This window comes from Erpetoichthys calabaricus, chromosome 1 (assembly GCF_900747795.2).
Source record: "Erpetoichthys calabaricus chromosome 1, fErpCal1.3, whole genome shotgun sequence".
Taxonomy (NCBI): domain Eukaryota; kingdom Metazoa; phylum Chordata; class Cladistia; order Polypteriformes; family Polypteridae; genus Erpetoichthys; species Erpetoichthys calabaricus.
Genome location: NC_041394.2, coordinates 246,091,029 through 246,110,179, shown reverse-complemented (window position 1 = coordinate 246,110,179; position 19,151 = coordinate 246,091,029). Strand labels below are relative to the sequence as shown.

The 19,151-nt window shown below is 37.4% G+C and overlaps 1 protein-coding gene across 3 annotated transcripts in view; it reads left to right on the top strand.

The window, feature by feature from the left end:
• Positions 1-19,151, top strand: part of optn (optineurin) — a 40,760-nt gene that overhangs the window by 15,321 nt on the left and 6,288 nt on the right. Inside the window, exons 4-10 of one of the 3 annotated variants that reach the window (XM_028813661.2) lie at positions 490-648; positions 2,078-2,130; positions 10,310-10,444; positions 10,910-11,036; positions 12,989-13,104; positions 16,638-16,787; positions 18,779-18,872. In XM_028813661.2, the coding sequence (XP_028669494.2) occupies positions 490-648; positions 2,078-2,130; positions 10,310-10,444; positions 10,910-11,036; positions 12,989-13,104; positions 16,638-16,787; positions 18,779-18,872 (834 nt within the window). Of the gene's footprint in view, positions 1-489; positions 649-2,077; positions 2,131-10,306; positions 10,445-10,909; positions 11,037-12,988; positions 13,105-16,637; positions 16,788-18,778; positions 18,873-19,151 lie in introns of all 3 variants that reach the window. The other 2 variants (XM_028813657.2, XM_051931314.1) reach the window with 2 other exon arrangements.

Below are 19,151 nucleotides of genomic sequence, written 5' to 3'. Positions count from 1 at the left end.
TTTGTTGATTGCTATTTATGTACTAAACTTATTTATGCTATACCTAAATTTTACTTTTTTTTTTAACATGGCTGTAAATTTAATGCACCAGCTGTGCTTTTAGTCCTGTAGGACTCTGTTTCTGAATCTCTAATTGTCAATGTTAGCTTTCAGTATTAAGTATGTTTAAGATAATTTTGTCCTTTTAAAAATTAAAACACAGTTTTAACTTTTTTTATATTGAAATTCAATTATGACATTTAAGTAGTTTTGTTATGAGTCTGCTTACCATGTAGCATTGGCACTTAGGGTTTTTTGTTACAAAGAACAATACCAAGAATATTCAATACAACATGATTGAATGAAATATTGACCTTTTAAATTTCAAATTAAAATTCTGAGATTAAGTGTCAAAAAAATTTTAAGTCAAAATTCCTTGTCAATGTTCATGTGTACACTTTCAACATAAATACTTTTTTAAATTCTGAAATATTTACACTCTCAAATTAGATTCTGTTTCAAGATCTTCATCTGGAAATTGAGCAACTCAAAACTATGATCAACCGCTTGAAAGCTGAAAAGTCTGATCTGGTTGCCATGAATTCTGAACTACAGCTGAAACTGGGAAACCAATCACCAGAAAATTCATTTGTTGAGATAAGAATTGCAGTAAGTAAGAGGACGTCTGCTTTTGGATGTAGTCTTCAGTGTCCTTATTCGGGTACAGGAAATGGTTGTGTGCTTATTGTTACTTATATGCTTGATTTTGACTTGAAAGCCATTTTAAACAACTGTTAACCTAAATGTATTCTCGTATAATATGTGAAACAAAATATATTTCTTCATAACTTTGTTTCATATGAAAGTAACTGGCCTATTTGATAATTAATACTGCATAATCACCCATGTTTTATTATGTGCATAATCTAATTATAGATTTTAATTATTGATCTATAACAGGGTGTCAAACATGAGTTCCTGCAGTAGCTGCAGGTTTTTGTTCCAGCTTCTTTTTCCATTAGTAACCAGTTACTGATGTTAAATGGAAAATACTATGTTGCCTTTATTTTAAATTTGCATTTTAATTGGCTGATGGTTAAAGAAAAAAAATTACACAAACGATTAATGAGATGTACATTTTGTCATTGGATAACTTCGCTACAGCAGGCTAACATGGATCCCATTCGTACAGGTGTCTTTCATATAATACCTGACTAAATAAAATATGTGGAAAAGGAAAGGTCTGAAAAATATTGCTGTGCTGTGGTCTGCAAAGCATTTGGAGGGTGATCTGAGAAAAAATAAAATTAGCTGAGAAGCAATATAATAAAATGGTTTAATTACCTGCAAAACTGGAGACTGATTGGAGTGAAAATAATGTCCTTCCAGGACTATTTGAAACCCTGAGATAGCCGTTCAACTGTTGGATTATTTTGCTTCTCTTTGTTTGGCGGCTGCTGCTTAAGGAGAAAAAAAACCAAATCAATTATAATAATGGTAAAATAAACCGTAACTGGTTTCTAATTAAGAACGTGACTGGGATGAAGACCGTCAGCCACTGTGGCTCTACAAAACTCTGAGTTTGCATCTCCTGACTTTGAAACAGATGCAACAAAAGTAAACTCGGTATTAAGACGGGGGTATACTCATACTGTGCAACTGAACAAAGCTGTTAAATCCATCTTTGAATACGTTTTATTTCTTACCTTATGAGAAACCTACAAGACAGCTTGAATATTCTAAACTTTGTTTTTTCACTGTTCTAGCTTACTTGCTCTATCAATAATCTTATTGAAATCACAAAATCACTTTATCCCTTGCAGTTTAATCAGATGTGTATGCTTATTTATATTTTTGTGCAAACTATGGATTTTGATTCTTCAGTGTTGAGTAATGCTCTTTTTTTGTTTAATATTGTATTGTCTGTCTCGTTCAACTTCCTTGCATTTTTATTTATTTAGACTCTGTAGAGTTATTCATTCAGTATATGAAAAATGTCTTTGTAGTTTAGCTTATCACTTTAAATTGTTTGCTTTTTTTAAACTGTGTTTTGACTGATGTGCTTAAATATTACATTTTTATTTTAATTACTCTGCAGGAAGGAGAGAAGAATCCTGTTAACAATGCACCAAATGATTCTCTTCTTTTTAGGTAAGCTCATTAAAAAGTTAAACTTTGTTATTCATCTTTCTCATTCTCTTTTTTTTTTTTTTGTCCGTCCACTTGTTCAGGTCGGTGTAGGCATCTTTAACTATATTCCCATCTCTGGTGCCAAGATAGTCCATTATCTTGTCACGTGTCTGAATGGTCCACTTCTTTGAAGTTTTTATAGTTGGCTTGATGGTTTTTAGTTTCTTTTTGTATTTGGAGGCTAAGAATATCATATTATCAATTGCCTGACTGATAAGAGGCTGGCTGTACACTTGCTAAGCTTCTTTGTTTCTCCCACACCCCACCAAGGTTTTTTTTGTTGCCTACCTTACAGGTTGCATCCATCTAAATGGTTTTTAATCAGACTGCCATTGCTAAGGTCCCAAGACAAGGATGAGGAAGCATGACTGTGCAATGTAGCACTGAAGTTACATTAGTTTGTAGGAAAATACAGGTATTAGCAGCTTCAAGGACAATATGCATATTCTCTGACCATCTAAATTGTCCTGCAGTTAATAAGAGCTTCTAACTGTGGGGGACTTTTTTTATTTAAGTTACAGAATCTACGTAACAAATGCAAATGTTCTTAACGGTTAACGATTTTGGAGTTTTTTTTTATATTGTGTGGTGTGAAACTAAAAATGTACCGGTAGTTTGTTTTTTAAAGATGATCATATTGCCCTTTTATGTCTTTGTATCCAGGCACCATTCTTGGTTCACATACAGACAAATACAGTACTTCAGCTAAAGTGAAGAGTAAGCTCATCAGTTGGCTTGTATCACTGACAAGTTTAAGTGTCAGTAAAATAGACCAAGGGTTAGATATCATGGTGTTGTATTTTTTGAAAGGTCGAACCAGTCCATCTGTCATTTTTGGCAAGGAAGACATTCAACAGATATGCTGTTGATGATAGTAAATACATGCTACCCTTTTGCCCCTTTTTACCGCTGGAATGACCAATTGCATCAGAAGTCCTATTTTGCTCAGCTCTGTAAAATTGATTGTGAAAAATGCAGCTTTTTTTGCAATTATAGAGATGCACACTCTTGCATACACATAAAAGATATAAACTTGTCATTTTTGTGAACACCTTCTAAAAATAAACAATAACGAACAACAGGCAGATAATCTGTATGTTCACAGCTTCTGGGCACTGACGAGAACACCCTGAGCTAAAGCTGGCTGCATCTCATTAGGTGCTTTCCCACTACAGGAACTTTTTTAGGAACCAGTGTGTATTGAGAAACTGGAACTTTTGTAGCTAGTTATTTTCCTAGTTAAGTACAGTTTCGTCCTTATTCTATTAGTACCATTCACACCTATTGTGCTGATCCCACATAATACCTTACCATTTGGGAGTGGCACTGAACTTTGAATGCTGTTTTTAATTTGGATTACAGCATAACAAAATGATAAAACAACAATGAAAAATTTGTAAAGATCAGCCAAGTACACCCCATTTTTAAGACTTTATCTCTCACCAACAAATTAGAGGAGCTCCATGTATTCACTTTTCAGCAAAAGATGTTTTTTGGGTTCAATACCTCCCCCTGGACGCTAGATGGCCGCCCCCCCTGGGTTGGAGTGGTGTCTGTTTCCCACAGGGCTCCATGGGAATTGGAGTTGGGGGCAGCCCTGTTGGGTCCCGCAGACGCCACCAGGGGGGGGCTGCAGCTGGAACTCCTGAGCCCTTGTGGGCAGTGTTTTCACCACACCCGGAACTCGGCAATCAAGCATCTGGAGAACTTCCGGGTGAACTATAAAAGGGGCCAGCAGCCACCACTCGAGGGCCAGAGTTGGACAAAGTTTGGAGGAGGAGTGGTAGTGGTGGAAGAGATAGAAGGAGAAAGTGTGTGGTGGGTTTGTTGGTGCTTATAGACTTGGGACTGTGTTGTGCCTGTGGGTTAGTATGGGGAAGACGTGCCCCACAGGCGAGGAAAAAAGTCTTTATTTTTTATATGTGCCTCCGTGTCCATCTGTGTCGGGTCAGGAACCTATATAATGCCTTTTGTTACACATGTTATTTTTAAATTTTTTTTTATATTTTGCATTCTTTCAATTAATTTCACATATAATCTTCTAAAATTTCTATAAAATTATAGCAATCATCTGTTTATAGAAGTTGTATAGACCTGGGGCCTCATGTACAACTGCGTGTGAAAATTCACACTAAAATATGGCTACTGACAAAAACAGAAATGTGCATACACACAAAAAAAATCCAGATCTATAAATCTGTGTGTACACCAATTTCCACTTTCTTTCGTTACCTAAATCACGGTCAGTGTGAAGTGTAATGCATGTGCACGTGCACATGCCTGCCACCCCACACTGACTCCTGCTGGTATTATGCCCCTTTGAATATGCAAATCAATATAAAAACCCCTTTAAGTTCAGCAAAAGCATTTAGAGAAGAATTTCAGTGAATACCAAGTGGAGGCAAGGAAAAACATACTACAGTATTTGTTGTTTTAAGCAGTGGTATAAGCAACAAAAGTGTGGTGGAGACACTTGAAAGTTCAAGTTCAGAAAGTCGCAAAGTGCCTGAAATAAAAAAAGAAGTGGCCAGATGTCACAGTCGCCGTGAAAAGGCGAGTCATAGCCCAATGTCTGAGTGTCATATGGAAGTATATTACGGTACAGAGAAAAGAAAAACAAAGTAAGGACACAGTGGAGGGGGAAAAAGGTTGAAATTTCCACTTTAATCACATAGTTTATTTTGTCATTAAAGTAGAACATCATAAACTTCATCATAAAATTGTTTAATTTACTTATTTCTCAAATCCCATCATAACTAAAGTAGCACGTTAAATGCTTGATATTGTATGTGTTCTTCTATGTGTGTTCTGTGTGTGTGAATCAGTACGTGCTTCTTAAACAGGCTTTCTCTTATGCTGACAGGACACAGAATACATTACATTCATGATATTACAGCTCTTTGAGCAATTTAAATACTAAGATGTATACTTTATCATTTTTGTGATGATAGGAATTAAAGCATGTATAAAACATGGGGGATGGTGGTGCACGAACTGGTGCCCTGTCCAAAGATTGTTCCTGCCTCCTGCAAGATGCTTGCTGTGCCATGCGCAACCCTTGATGAAATAGTTTATTGCAGCAGTAGTCTCCACAGTAGCCACCGTGCCCACACATTTAATTAACAGTATACATTATTTAAATGAAGTTACAAATTTAACTGTATATTGTAATACACATACTTTACTGCATATAGCGCTTGGAAATCTAAATCGACTCATCATCATATGTAAATACGTGCTCTTTTCTATTGAGTTAAATTGAATTCCTTTATTGTTGTTGTATGGTATAATAAAATTCAATATGTAAATCCTCCATAAAATTTATTTTCCTATAAAATGATAAAATAACAGTAGTAATAATAATAATACAATATACAATATGAAAGCATACAGTGCATCTGGAAAGTATTCACAGTGCATCACTTTTTCCACATTTTATGTTACAGCCTTATTCCAAAATGGATTAAATTAATTTTTTTTCTCAGAATTCTACACACAACACCCCATAATGACAACGTGAAAAAAGTTTACTTGAGATTTTTGCAAATTTATTAAAAATAAAAAAATTGAGAAAGCACATGTACATAAGTATTCACAGCCTTTGCCATGAAGCTCAAAATTGAGCTCAGGTGCATCCTGTTTCCCCTGATCATCCTTGAGATGTTTCTGCAGCTTAATTGGAGTCCACCTGTGGTAAATTCAGTTGATTGGACATGATTTGGAAAGGCACACACCTGTCTATATAAGGTCCCACAGTTGACAGTTCATGTCAGAGCACAAACCAAGCATGAAGTCAAAGGAATTGTCTGTAGACCTCCGAGACAGGATTATCTCGAGGCACAAATATGGGGAAGGTTACAGAAAAATTTCTGCTGCTTTGAAGGTCCCAATGAGCACAGTGGCCTCCATCATCCGTAAGTGGAAGAAGTTTGAAACCACCACGACTCTTCCTAGAGCTGGCCGGCCATCTAAACTGAGCGATCGGGGGAGAAGGGCCATAGTCAGGGAGGTGACCAAGAACCCGATGGTCACTCTGTCAGAGCTCCAGAGGTCCTCTGTGGAGAGAGGAGAACCTTCCAGAAGGACAACCATCTCTGCAGCAGTCCACCAATCAGGCCTGTATGGTAGAGTGGCCAGACGGAAGCCACTCCTTAGTAAAAGGCACATGGAGTTTGCCAAGAGGCACCTGAAAGACTCTCAGACCATGAGAAAGAAAATTCTCTGGTCTGATGAGACAAAGATTGAACTCTTTGGTGTGAATGCCAGGCGTCACATTTGGGGGAAACCTGGCACCATCCCTACCTTGAAGCATGGTGGTGGCAGCATCATGCTGTGGGGATGTTTTTCAGCAGCAGGAACTGGGAGACTAGTCAGGATAAAGGGAAAGATGATTGCAGCAATGTACAGAGACATCCTGAATGAAAACCTACTCCAGAGCACTCTTGACCTCAGACTGGGGCGACAGTTCATCTTTCAGCAGGACAACAACCCTAAGCACACAGCTAAGATATCAAAGGAGTGGCTTCAGGACAACTCTGTGAATGTCCTTGAGTGGCCCAGCCAGAGCCCAGACTTGAATCCGATTGAACATCTCTGGGGAGATCTTAAAATGGCTGTGCACCGATGCTTCCCAACCAACCTGATGGAGCTTGAGAGGTGCTGCAAAGAGGAACTGGTGAAACTGGCCAAGGATAGGTGTGCCAAGCTTGTGGCATCATATTCAAAAAGACTTGAGGCTGTAATTGCTGCCAAAGGTGCATTGACAAAGTATTGAGCAAAGGCTGTGAATACTTATGTTCATGTGATTTCTCAGTTTTTTTTATTTTTTTAATAAAGTTTACTTGAGGTTTTTGCAAATTTTTTCATGTTGTCATTATGGGGTGTTGTGTGCAGAATTCTGAGGAAAAAAATGAATTTAATCCATTTTGGAATAAGTCTGTAACATAACAAAATGTGGAAAAAGTGATGCGCTGTGAATACTTTCCGGATGCACGGTAAGTACGTGCGGATAGTGAAATGGTTCATAAAGTGGCTCAGGTTATGCAATGTTACAACTTGTGTGCAAGTTTACAGTGAGTTAATTGTACTTACAAGTACAAACGGTTCTACCGGGAGCACGATGGACTGATTGAGTGCATTTAAAGATTTTGGGATGAAACCGTTTTTGAACCATGAGGTCCCTACAGGAAAGGCTCTGAAGCATTTGCTGTATGGGAGAGGTTCAAATAGACTGTGCGCATGGCTGAGGCTGCAGCGTGTGCTAGATGCTGTATCCCGATCAGCCGCTGTAGAGCTGTGATTCCACACTCTGATACAGTGGGTTAATATACTCTGAGTGGTGCACTGAGAATAACAACGCTAATGCAGCTATGGTATTTGGAATAGTTTGACCATTCCGTGCACCATTATATTGTTACAGGTCGATTACAATCAAAAAATGTACGGCTAATTTCGGCGTATTTGATAAAGCCTTGTCAGGGATGTGAATCTAAAAAATAAAGGGAAACCACAGAGGAGCAGTAGCACTGCTTTGACGCAGGGCAATGCCAGTTTGCAAAACCGAGCCAAAACGCAATGGATTCAGCTGGTGTGAGAATGTGTATTGCTTTACACCAAGTTTAGATTTTATACATCGCAATGTGAGTGTGGAAACGGGGGTACGCAACATTTTTGTGCATACACACTGTTTATACATGGCCCCTGGGGTTGTCTCTATAAATCTTTGTGTCAAATAGAGTATCAAAGTACATGTATGTTGAAAATCAGGAGGGAAAATGGGTATAGAAATGTACATATGTGAATGCATCTCGAGCCCCATCCGGTTGCCACCCTGAAGCAACCGTATATGTTCTATGCTAATTAACCTCTTACATATACAGTCATGAGACTGTGGACCTTCTTTGGCTAGAAAAGCAGCTTTCCACCTATTGCATCCTACAATTACATACAGCACCATCAATCAGCAAGCCATCTGCAAATGCTACTTTGCCTTAAAATAAGTGAATCATGGATTGACCTAGACCACTGAGCTGTGATGTATGTCAGTATTAAATGCCATCTGTGATATCAAGATATGTTAATGGAATGTCACTGGTTATAGTTAGCAAAAGCAGCTTCATTCTTGACAGGTGCCCTTATTTAATGAGTGAAGTAGACTGTTTTTGTTGTGTACAGGTAGAGTTTCTTAGTGTACCGGCAAATACAATGCAGCATGACTAAACCTCAAGGGGGACCCCCCCTCCCCACTGTCTGAAAGTTATTATGTCTTGGCACACAAGTCCAAGGCAGAATTTAATGTAGTGCCTCATCTGTTGGTTTATGGCTTCTAGCACAGCAGCCATGATGGAACCAAAGCTGGCTGAGATATTCCTGACCTGTTGGCCAGATACTTCTGATAGGTGCCTGTTGCCAGAAATCCGTTTGTTGTAAAACCCTAGATAAACTACGTCATTAGCAAGTCGTTATGGGCGAAAAAAAAAAAAAAAAATCCTGCCAGTTCCGAAAAGCTTGTTTCCTTCCTATGTGATCATTTTCATAGTCGTCAAGCAGAACCAAACAAGCAAGTTTTTTCAAACCATTAGGTTATTAATAGGCTGCAGAGCATTCTATTTATAGCTTTATGTAGGCAGGAAGTGAATCACACTTGTCAATAACTTAACTAAAAAAAAAAAAAAAAAAAACCAGTGATTGCATTGGCTTCAAGTCCTGAGCAGTGACGATAGGTAGCCTATGTAAACTTTTTAAAAATATTCTTCAGTGGAAAAATGCAGCACTTGCCCTCTTAAAAGGTGTAGTATTCATCACTTTTGACGTTTAGTATGTTTCTTATGTCAACAAACATTATAATAATGGCACAGTGAAATTCTTAAGTGCGTAACTCGTCATTTAACTGGTTTGGCTGTATTTCCCTACTTTTTAAAGTGATTTTTAGTCTTTTCACAAGTAAGCCCGCGATTCGCTAGCGAATCGGAAATCCTAGAATGGCAATCAGTTTCTGTTCCATCCGATATGTGGATGGATGACATATCATGGAGGGCGGGTGCGTCTCGGGAAATGTCATTTAATCCAATAAGCATATCTGTACTAAAGCGGTTTCGTTTTGTGGAGACGCGAGTCTGTTGCCTTCGCTGACACCGACTGCTTGAACAGGTTGTGTTGTTTGGGGCCACCTACTGACTCTGGGAAGCCGCTGCGTCTGACTGTGGGGCAAGCGCCACAGTGCAATACGCGCCTCGGTGGGAAGCCGCTGCGTGAAGACATATCATGGAGTGTATATGCGGTGGTGTGTGCGGTCGCGTCCGGGCGGCTGTACAATCTGGCGTGCACGCTTTACCTCAGGTGTAGTTCACAGGTCGTAGTCTCGTTTCTGTGTTTTCTTTAGTTTGAGCCGTGACTCCTTTCGCAAGCGCGTTGTAGGCGCGCACGGCAGGCGCCACAGCGTTTTTGGACGCCGCTGCGTTTGACTGTGGACTCTGGGGCGGGCGCCAAACTGAATGACCGTTATGTGATCTACATTACTGGCACAGTGGATTAGAGCAAGTGTAGTTTACAGGTGGTGGGCTCGTGGCAGTGCGCGTGACATCCGGTTTACAACCTTCTCATTTCTGTGTTTTCTGTGCATTGCAGCAGTGCGCGTGCGCCTCGATGTGCCCAGCGCCCTGCGTCCATATCCGGTTTACAACCTTCGGTTAGTAAGATGGATTGCCATGTACAATTTCTTGAATAAGGAATTTATCATTTTTTGCATACCCAACTTACTCTCCAGAGTGTTTTGGGGTCAGAGTACATGGTCAGCTATTTGTACAGCAGCTATGGAGCAATTGGAGATTAAGGTCCTTGCTCAACAGCCCAATGGAATAGCATTCCTTCTGTTACTCCTGGGATTCAAACTGGAATCCTTCAAGTTACCAGCCCATGTGGTAATTTGACACTGGGTCCTGTGATATTCTGGTGCCCAGTTCAAAGTTGTTTCTTGCATTGGTCCCTGTGTTGTCATAATGAGGCAGTGGGTTTTTAAGCAGGCTCCAAAAATGTAAACATTAATGATTTTTGTTAAAATATTGAATTGTTTGAAATTCACATTCTTTGTATTTTCTTTTTCCAAAATCTTGCCTCATTTATATTTTATGTGTTTAAGCAGGAATAAATACAGTGAGGATACCAATACTACTTTGGATTCAGAAGAATTAACTGTTTGCCAGCTGCTTCAGTCCTTGCGAAGTGAAAGTCAGAAAGTTGAAAAACTTCATCTTCAGCTTCAAGCTGCTAAAGAGAGGTATAGTGCAAATAAATTACTGATAACTTCACAGTAATAAAGCATAAAGAATACTATCTGTCTTAATTCAATTTTAATATATTTGCAAAATATGTAAGCAGTCTTTACAGAAAAAATCAAAAGTTCAGATCAGCTTCTGTTAGCTTAGTTTTTCCACAGTTCTAATTCCAATTCCTGTGTGCACTTTTAGGTAAGTGTAACAGTACTAAGTTAATTTATCAAAACTGTACCACAGTCGACTGCTTGAAGTTTTAAGTGCAGTCTTCACCACTGATCTGAACTTTGACCCGTAAAAGCAATGCCTTTGTTTTTGGGAAGAGACAATAGAATTTTTTTCTTTGTAGTAAAATCCATGTTCATTTCAGTTTGTTACGTAAATACTAAATATGTCGGCGATACAAAAACCTTTTTAGCATTTTTTTGTTTTTACACTTGAGTGACCAAACTGTATTCCTGTTTTATTAGATTGACAGAGATAGAAATTAAAAAAGGGGCTGCTGTTGAAGATGAAACTCAGACTGAAGTGTTAATAACTGAAATAGCCACACAAACAATAGAAACATGTAGAGGAGCTGATAAGAAGGATGAAATGGTAAGTAGATAACTAACATTTGCTGCAGGCTCCATTTATCAGATGTTTTCCTCTTTTCTTCCCATTTGCAGTCTCATGTTTTCCAGTTAGTCTTTATTTTATCTATTCTCATTACACTTGGAACACTGAAGTTTGTTTTACATTGTGTAAAAATAAAAGGTTCTTTGATTATTGAAAATTGAAACTTCACTGATGGATGACTGTTTACTTTTAAAATTATACAAGAGATCAAACACTTTTTAAAGAAAACATTTGAATAATGTATGGTGTTCACATTGGACTCTGCTTGCATCACTTTAACACTGTAATGAGCACAGAGACTGAAAATTGAGATGATGCACTGAACTGACAGTTCAGCACTTACTTGTTTTATTAAAATCCAGATCCTTTTCAATTTCCAAATATTTGTTTGATCTTTCCCACTTGTCTATCGACTGAGAACTTTTAATAGGACAGATACTAGTGCTCCACCTGGCTTTGCAACAGAGACTTTTTTCCCCCCCCCTACTTCATCTCTTATCCTCTTAAACTCACTCACTCATGCCCCCAACTTCCCAAGCTTCATTGTTCTCTGAACTGTTTTTGGCATTTCATTTTGGATCCTCTTAGATATTTCCACGGGATGCCTGACCTCCTGAATAAGTTATTCCAAAAAATGTTCTAGAACAGACCATAAAAGTAGGTCATCAAAGCTGGAGGCATATAGTTCACCCTGTCTAACCTTTGATCAGGCTGTACTCATATTTTGTAATCTGGTACAACACTGTCACAGTAAAAGTTAATCATTAGTGTTGATTCCAGTGTTTAACCCCATTTTAAGCTGTTGTAGTAGCACTTACTCTACCCATTGATCAGTGCAGTTTCGTTTTTGATTTATTAGGCAGTTATACATCATTTTTGAGAATAATCTACAAGCAAAGAGATGAGTAACTGTGCTGCTACATCATTTTCAGTTTAGTCTTCTATCACTTGGGCATATTTATAACAGTCATACCTCTAGCCAATTTCTGTGTAAACCCACAAATGGGGCTTCAAGGAACTGCTCTAAAATGATCACCACTACAGTGTTGCATGTGACTTTCTTGGTGGTTAGTAGCATTTAATTTTGTGTCATTCCTTTCTGCTTTTGTCCTGTTAACTTGTAACAGTCACTTCTCCCAGCCGTAGGTACTGGAAGTGAGTTTTTGAAATCCACCTTGATGTCATGCCTAGGGAGCTGAATCTTGGAAAAGGCAACCTTTTAATTCCACGTGGTATTACACCCTGCTTCTGCTGCAACAGTCTTGTCTCTCTATTTGCCTTCTGTTGCATTGTATTCAAGACCCTCAGTATTACTGTGGATCACTGACTGAAATGTTAGTGTTTTCTCACATTAATACATGGAGTCAAACATGTTAATTGTAATGTGGATAATTGTAACGTGGAATTTACATTAAGTGTAAATTGACATTGATTGTTGCTCACAGGTGGACCACTGCACCTTTGCCTTTGACAATGTCGTCTATGTGCATATCTCTCTCTCTCTCTCTCTCTCTCTCTCTCTCTCTCTCTCTCTCTCTCTCTCTCTCTCTCTCTCACAAAGTGGTATTACATCACTTATTCTCAAATTGTTTTCGAACAAAGAGAAAGGAAGGGAATAGGTAAAAAAAATTACTTCTCTGATTTAAAGTATTCTTAGAGATCACAAGAGAAGAAGAATCTAACATTTTCATTGTGTCCTTTTAAAATTCTGAATTTTTTTTTTAAATCTTGGGCCCAATAGCTAAGGTATTAAAGCTACAAAGAGCTACACTTCGGTTCACACTAAAGCCGTAAATAAAATTCACTTAATCTGAGTTATTAATGTAATAATATGTATTTTTTTCTATTCAAGCTATGTTGTCTACCACAGAAAGTTTCACATAAAATTTTTAAATACTATTGACTAAGGCAACATTTCTTAATTTTTATAGACTTCTTATGAAGTTGATAATTTGAAGTCCCAAGTAAAATCTTTATTTGAAGAATTGCAACAGACACAGAGTAAAGTGGATGAGGCTGAAAAAATGAAGAAGACTTTGCAAGAGAAGTAAGCAATTGAGTGATGTGGGAATATATAGATGTTTTACGGATTTGTATGTTTAATTAGTGTTTATTTTGCTTTTTGAAAACATTAATTATTAGTGAGACTGTCTTATTTGTGAAAAATAAATTCTATTAAGAATATGAAATGAGTAATATTAGTAATAAGATTTTTGTCTTGAAAAATGTAAAATAGTAAACTCAAGTAGTGTGATTTACACAACAAACATTCACAAAAGAAAATGAAAAAAATGGAGATAAATACTGAGTTACTAACATTTTGTAATTGTGAGTAGATGCATTTAAGTCATGCATTAAAAATTGTAGTTATACAGTGTAAATTGCATTGAGAAATGTCATATAGGAGCACAAATTTTATATGGTCAGCTGTAACTGGCAAGCTGGCAAAGAAGCATTTTGTCTTTCAACCCTAAATGCAGAATAGGTACTGTATATACAAGGTGACAATAGTGACAAATTGAAACACTTGAAGGAATAATGTTCTGTTACGCTATGTGTTTTGTAGGGATGACCAAGAAAAATTTTAATCTCGTGTTTTCATGGAGAACAGAGATAAGAGTTTGATAGAATTTTGGTCTATGGTGATCAACGCTGGACCACAGTAAGCATAAGTTTAAAAAAAAAAAAAAATGTTTTAAATGGTCCATACAACAACTTGCATGTAAATTACACTTTTTGTGATATTGTGGGATCCTACTTTGACAGTACAGTAAATATGTTGTAAAACCAAACCAAACTGGAATGGAATGAAAGTTTAGTTAAGCATACCAATAGCATTGCCCAATGCAGTTTCTATAGTGTAACTTCTCAACTGTTGAGGAAACTGATGGATATGCAATCATGTTTATTGAAATGTTTTTTTTCTTCTTGTTCCTCTACTACTACTACTACTACGACTACTACTACATATTTTGACATATCTGCTCTGCCTAAGAGAGGCAGGTTCAAGAAATGAAAATGACCAAAAGATGCAAAAACCTATGTATGGGGCAAGCTGAAAACCAGTAATCAGTAAACCAGTAATTTGTCTTTCCTTCCAGCCATTTTTTTTTTTTTTTTGGTGGAGCTATTTTTCTGTTTATGGTTATTGCCATGTTGTAATGTTTACCTTTGCCTCAGGTTCAATCTTCTGACAGATGGTCTTACATTATCCTCAAACACCCTGTGGTACAATGAAAAATTTATAGTGGATTCTGTGATGGTTAGCCACACAGACCCTGATGCTGCAAAACAGCCCCAAACCATAACATTTTCACCACTGTGCTTTACAATTGGTATCAGGTTCTTCTAGTCAAATACTGATTTTGGTTTTCAGGAAATGCATCTTGTGGTACTGTGGCCAAATAACTCTCTCTTTGCCTTATCTTTCCATAGTGTATTGTTCCAGAAGTCCAGGTTTTGGCATATGTGTTCCTTAATCTTGCCCTGATTTTCTTCTATGGACTGCAGAAAATGTCCTCCTGGCACATAATCCATGTAGATACAGCCACTTTCTAATGGTAGACTTTTGTACTTTTGATATCAGCAGTGACAAGAGCTAGCTGTGGGCCCCGTAATGTAATTTTGCAGTTCGTGGGAGACTTTTTTCAGCATCTTGTGTACTGCTTTTGGGTTGAACTTACAGGGAGCAGCCTGGTCTGAATAAGTTTGCAACTGTTTGAAATCTCCTCCTCTTGTAGATGATCTTTCCCACAGTGGAATGTTTGCTTCACAATTATTTGGAAATAGATGTCTGGGAAGGGATTTAAAATGAGCATCTATAGCCTCCTTTCTGAAAGCATTTCAGTCTGTGCATGGTGATAACATACACTTTGATAACAAAGAGCAAACCAGACTAAATGTCTGAGGTTTAAAAAAGGCTGCTTTCTTCATAGTTCTCTCTAATGATGTTCTAATTATCTGCACCAGATTCTAATTTTATATATTTGAAGTAGTGATACAGTATATAGGGGTGAACTTACTTTTTCCATATGCAAAATTTACATTTGTTTATTTAAAATTGTACAATGGACTACAAAATGTAAATGTGGCATGATATTTGTCACCTTTTATCTATAGATACTGTTTAAATGAAGATCAAATTCATGACTTACATATGTGTTGTGTGTGTTTTTGGTTTTTTTTTTTGTTTTTTTTAATTCACATGACTTTATGATATACCTGTCCTCACTTACAACCTACTTACAAATTTAGACCCTGTAGGCTTAGCTGTTTGGTCTCACTCAAGCAGGGTACTAAGATAAGTAAGGAGTGGAGTTCCTAGTGAAGGCTAGTCACCGTGCTATGCAAAAATGACCCTGAAAGCTTGATTTAAATGTTGAGACAGAAGAAACCTTTCTTAGCTTTGTTTTTGCTTTTTGGTGCTGTCCATTACTAAAGGTCCTGCCTGCTACAATAGTTTAATTTATGTAGAAAATTTTAAGAACTGGATGTCGGTTTAACAGTGTCCACTGAAAAATAAGAATTGACTATTTTAATTACAGAACTCAATACCCTTCACAATTTAAAAAGAAGGATTTTAAAGACTTCTTAAATCTTGTATGTATCATTAAAGAACTGGAGTTATGGCATAATCATTTCTAGTTATAACATGTTTGAAGCTGCTAGGTTGTGTTATTTCAAATTAATACAAATAGATATAATGACCATAGCTGTGCAATATTTCAAAGATAAAGAATGCTGGTCTTTGTGTAGAACAGGTAAAAGATGACGCCCAAATTGTGTAGGAATGCAGCCAAACAAGTTAGATGTCAATTGTTATTATTGTCTTTTGACTTTTGGTAGCATTACTTTTTTTTTTTCTTTTTCTGAATATAATAAACACATAAAAATAAATTTAACAAAACTGTGAACCAGTGACAAAGTAGCTAATTATTAGCATAATTGAAACATCTTTTAATCTGAATGCAGGGCAGTGTTATCTGCATATATATTAAAGTTACTATTTATATTTACCGCAGTGGGCTGGCGCCCTGCCTGGGGTTTGTTCCTGCCTTGTGCCCTGTGCTGGCTGGGATTGGCTCCAGCAGACCCCCGTGACCCTGTGTTAGGATATAGCAGGTTGGATAATGACTGACTGACTGATTTATATTTATGACTTAATATAATAATAGTATCCACAATTCATGTTAATACAATGTGAATTCTATATTGGAGGATGCTACAGAGATTGGTTCTGATGCCCCACAACTCAAGACTGGGTTTGAATCCTTGCATTTTTTTTTCTCATTTCTGCATGGGTTTTTCTTCAAATGTTCCAGTTCCCCCCCCCCCCCATCCTAAAGATGTACATTGTGTGCTAGTGCAATTAGTGACTCTAAGCTGAGCCAGTTTGAGTGTGCATTGTGACAATCTGGTATCCTAGTCAGGGTTTGGTCTTGGTTGACTTTCTCTTAATGCTGCCTTCATAGACTGTAATTTCCTAGAACCCTGAAGTGAATAAGTGAGTAGAAAAAAATTAATCAAGCTCTATTGAATTTTGACTTTAAGAACTGAAAATCGATTGCAATTTATCCACAGATGTCTCAGTTTGGAGCAGAATCTTTCGACATTACAAGTACAATTAGGTGATAAACAGCAAATCTTGCATGAGAATGAAAAGTTGAAGCTGCAATTGGATAGCCTACAATCTATAAATAAAATGGGGCAGACGAAAACCGAGGAAGACAAGTGAGTCTGTCCATTTTGTATCATGCATTTAATAGTAGGAAATAGCTACTTTTTCTTCTTCTAACAAAGTTTTTCTGCTAGCACTTTTCCAAAGAAAATGTTTTCCCCTGCTATATGAAGTACTAGTTATACAGCCATGTTCTGCAGTCAATGTCCGGTTGTGATCTGCACAGCTGCTGCAGAAATTGAATAATTTTTTGCCACGTTTATTTAGCATTTTCCATTGTGTGTCAACTGACTTTAATAGGAGGTGGTGTGTGTGTCTACCCTATGATGGACTAGCTTCAGATTCAGGGTGGGATTCTGTCTTGTAGCATATAGTGTTCAGATAGGCCCAGGTGCTTTGCAACCTTGCAGAAATATACACTATGTATGGGTGAAGCTGTAAATTTTAGTCTCATTCTCCTTATACAAGCCTATGTTGTGCTACAAGTAAAAGTGTATTTTTCAGTTACAAAGCAACATGCTTATTTTGTTATACATTTCAGTTTATGGTAGTACAATATAAATCTGTTTACAAAAATAAATAAAATCGAATATGCAGTTTTTCCAGGCATTGTGTAAGTATTGCTTTTTATAATTTAGAGCAATATTAACAATACACTTGACTAAATGCATTTCATTTTTTTTTCCTGATGTGACAGAGCTGCATTTTTAAATTCTGTGCCAGTATTTACCAAGTGTCTCACAATTGCTCTGGGGTAGGACAAAGTCTTATCCTAGTCGGACTGTATGCAATTCCTAGGAGTAAGACCCGAGAAGTAGTTATGAAGCATCCTACATCCACTGCCAGAGACATGTAGGAGTTCGTGTTTGTGAATGAATGGTATTACGATTTTACAGCACCCCTAGCTGTAAAATAGCACTCGCAAAGGCATTTTGTAGTTTCTTTGGGAATCGTAACATTTCGTAGTTTTTGATGCCAACGCTAAGACATCACCAAAAAGATAATGGTTTAAAATGTACTACATTTAAATAAAAAGTTCATGTGAATCTCATGAAGTAAAATTTTTGCACGTTTTCTGAAGTTGCATTTCCTCTTCCAGTGCTGCTGGTAGTCTTCCAAAGTCGAGTGCCATATTTCTTTCTGTAATTCCCTAGTTATCTTTTGCAAGACCGTATTTATGTAATGACTCAGGAGGCCCTGTCTGCTTTTGTCAACCTTCACACTGTGTAATGTGAATATTCTAGGGGTGCAGGGAATGTAAAGGTCGGCATACCTGTGTGACATTTCACTGTCAATCACCCATCCAGCCCTGCTTATTTTTAAGGTAATATGCTGGCTACTGCAATGCAGTTTACATCCATGGCCACCTGTGTTGGTGATTCTGTGATTTCGATTAAGATTAATTTATGCATGTTATTAAACACTTGGGGCAATAATATTTATGTGTGTGCCATCTACCACTTGAACAAATGCATAAACACTTGCAATCTGCATGAATGCAGCCTGCTTTAAGATTACCTCATGTGGACTGATGGGGAAATATATACGTAAATCTGCGTATTACCTCATGAGTTGTAAGGGCGTTCAGTGTTTGGTGCAAAAATTGGAGAAATGGTTGGTTGTGACATACACAAATCATTACTGTTGCAAAGCTGCATTTTTTCCATGGGCAAAAAACAATGTTCCCAAGAGTGTATGGCTTCTTCACGTAGATGTAGCCACCACATGACTGTAGCTCCTAGCAAATTAGGGCAGCTCATGAGCTCTCCTAAATCTAGTGAAGTTAGGAGTAGTTTCCTAAATTGGGAAAACTGATAAAGTAAGAGTACTATTTCTAAGAGAAGGACCAAATTTGCATCATTCTGAGATTTTTGAACCAGTTACGACTATTTTCCTATGCTGAGACACTTGCTAATTAAGTTTGGGCACTGATTTTTTGACAGATGTGCTCATAGTGTAGGTTTTTTTTTTATTTTTTTATTTAAAAGCTTCTGAAATTGCACCTAGTGTATGTTAATAAAAAAAAATTACTTGTTTTGAGCAGGAGAAAGCTTGCCCAGTTACAAGAGGCATACAAGAAGCTTTTTGAAGATTATAATGAAAATAAGAAAATGGTGGAGGGAATGAAAGCAAGACAGGTAAAGTGGAGGAGGGGGGGGGTAAAATAACTTCTTGAATTTCACAGTGGATACACAACTTTGGGAATACTGTTTTTTTTTTGGGCAAAACCTTCCATCAACCCATTTTATTTAATGAGTTAGTCCTGTATTAGATTTATCTCTCAGAGCAACACTGGGTGCGGTGTGGGCATGTAGGAAAATGCAGAGCATACAGTGCATCCGGAAAGTATTCACAGCGCATCACTTTTTGCACATTTTGTTATGTTATAGCCTTATTCCAAAATGGATTAAATTCAT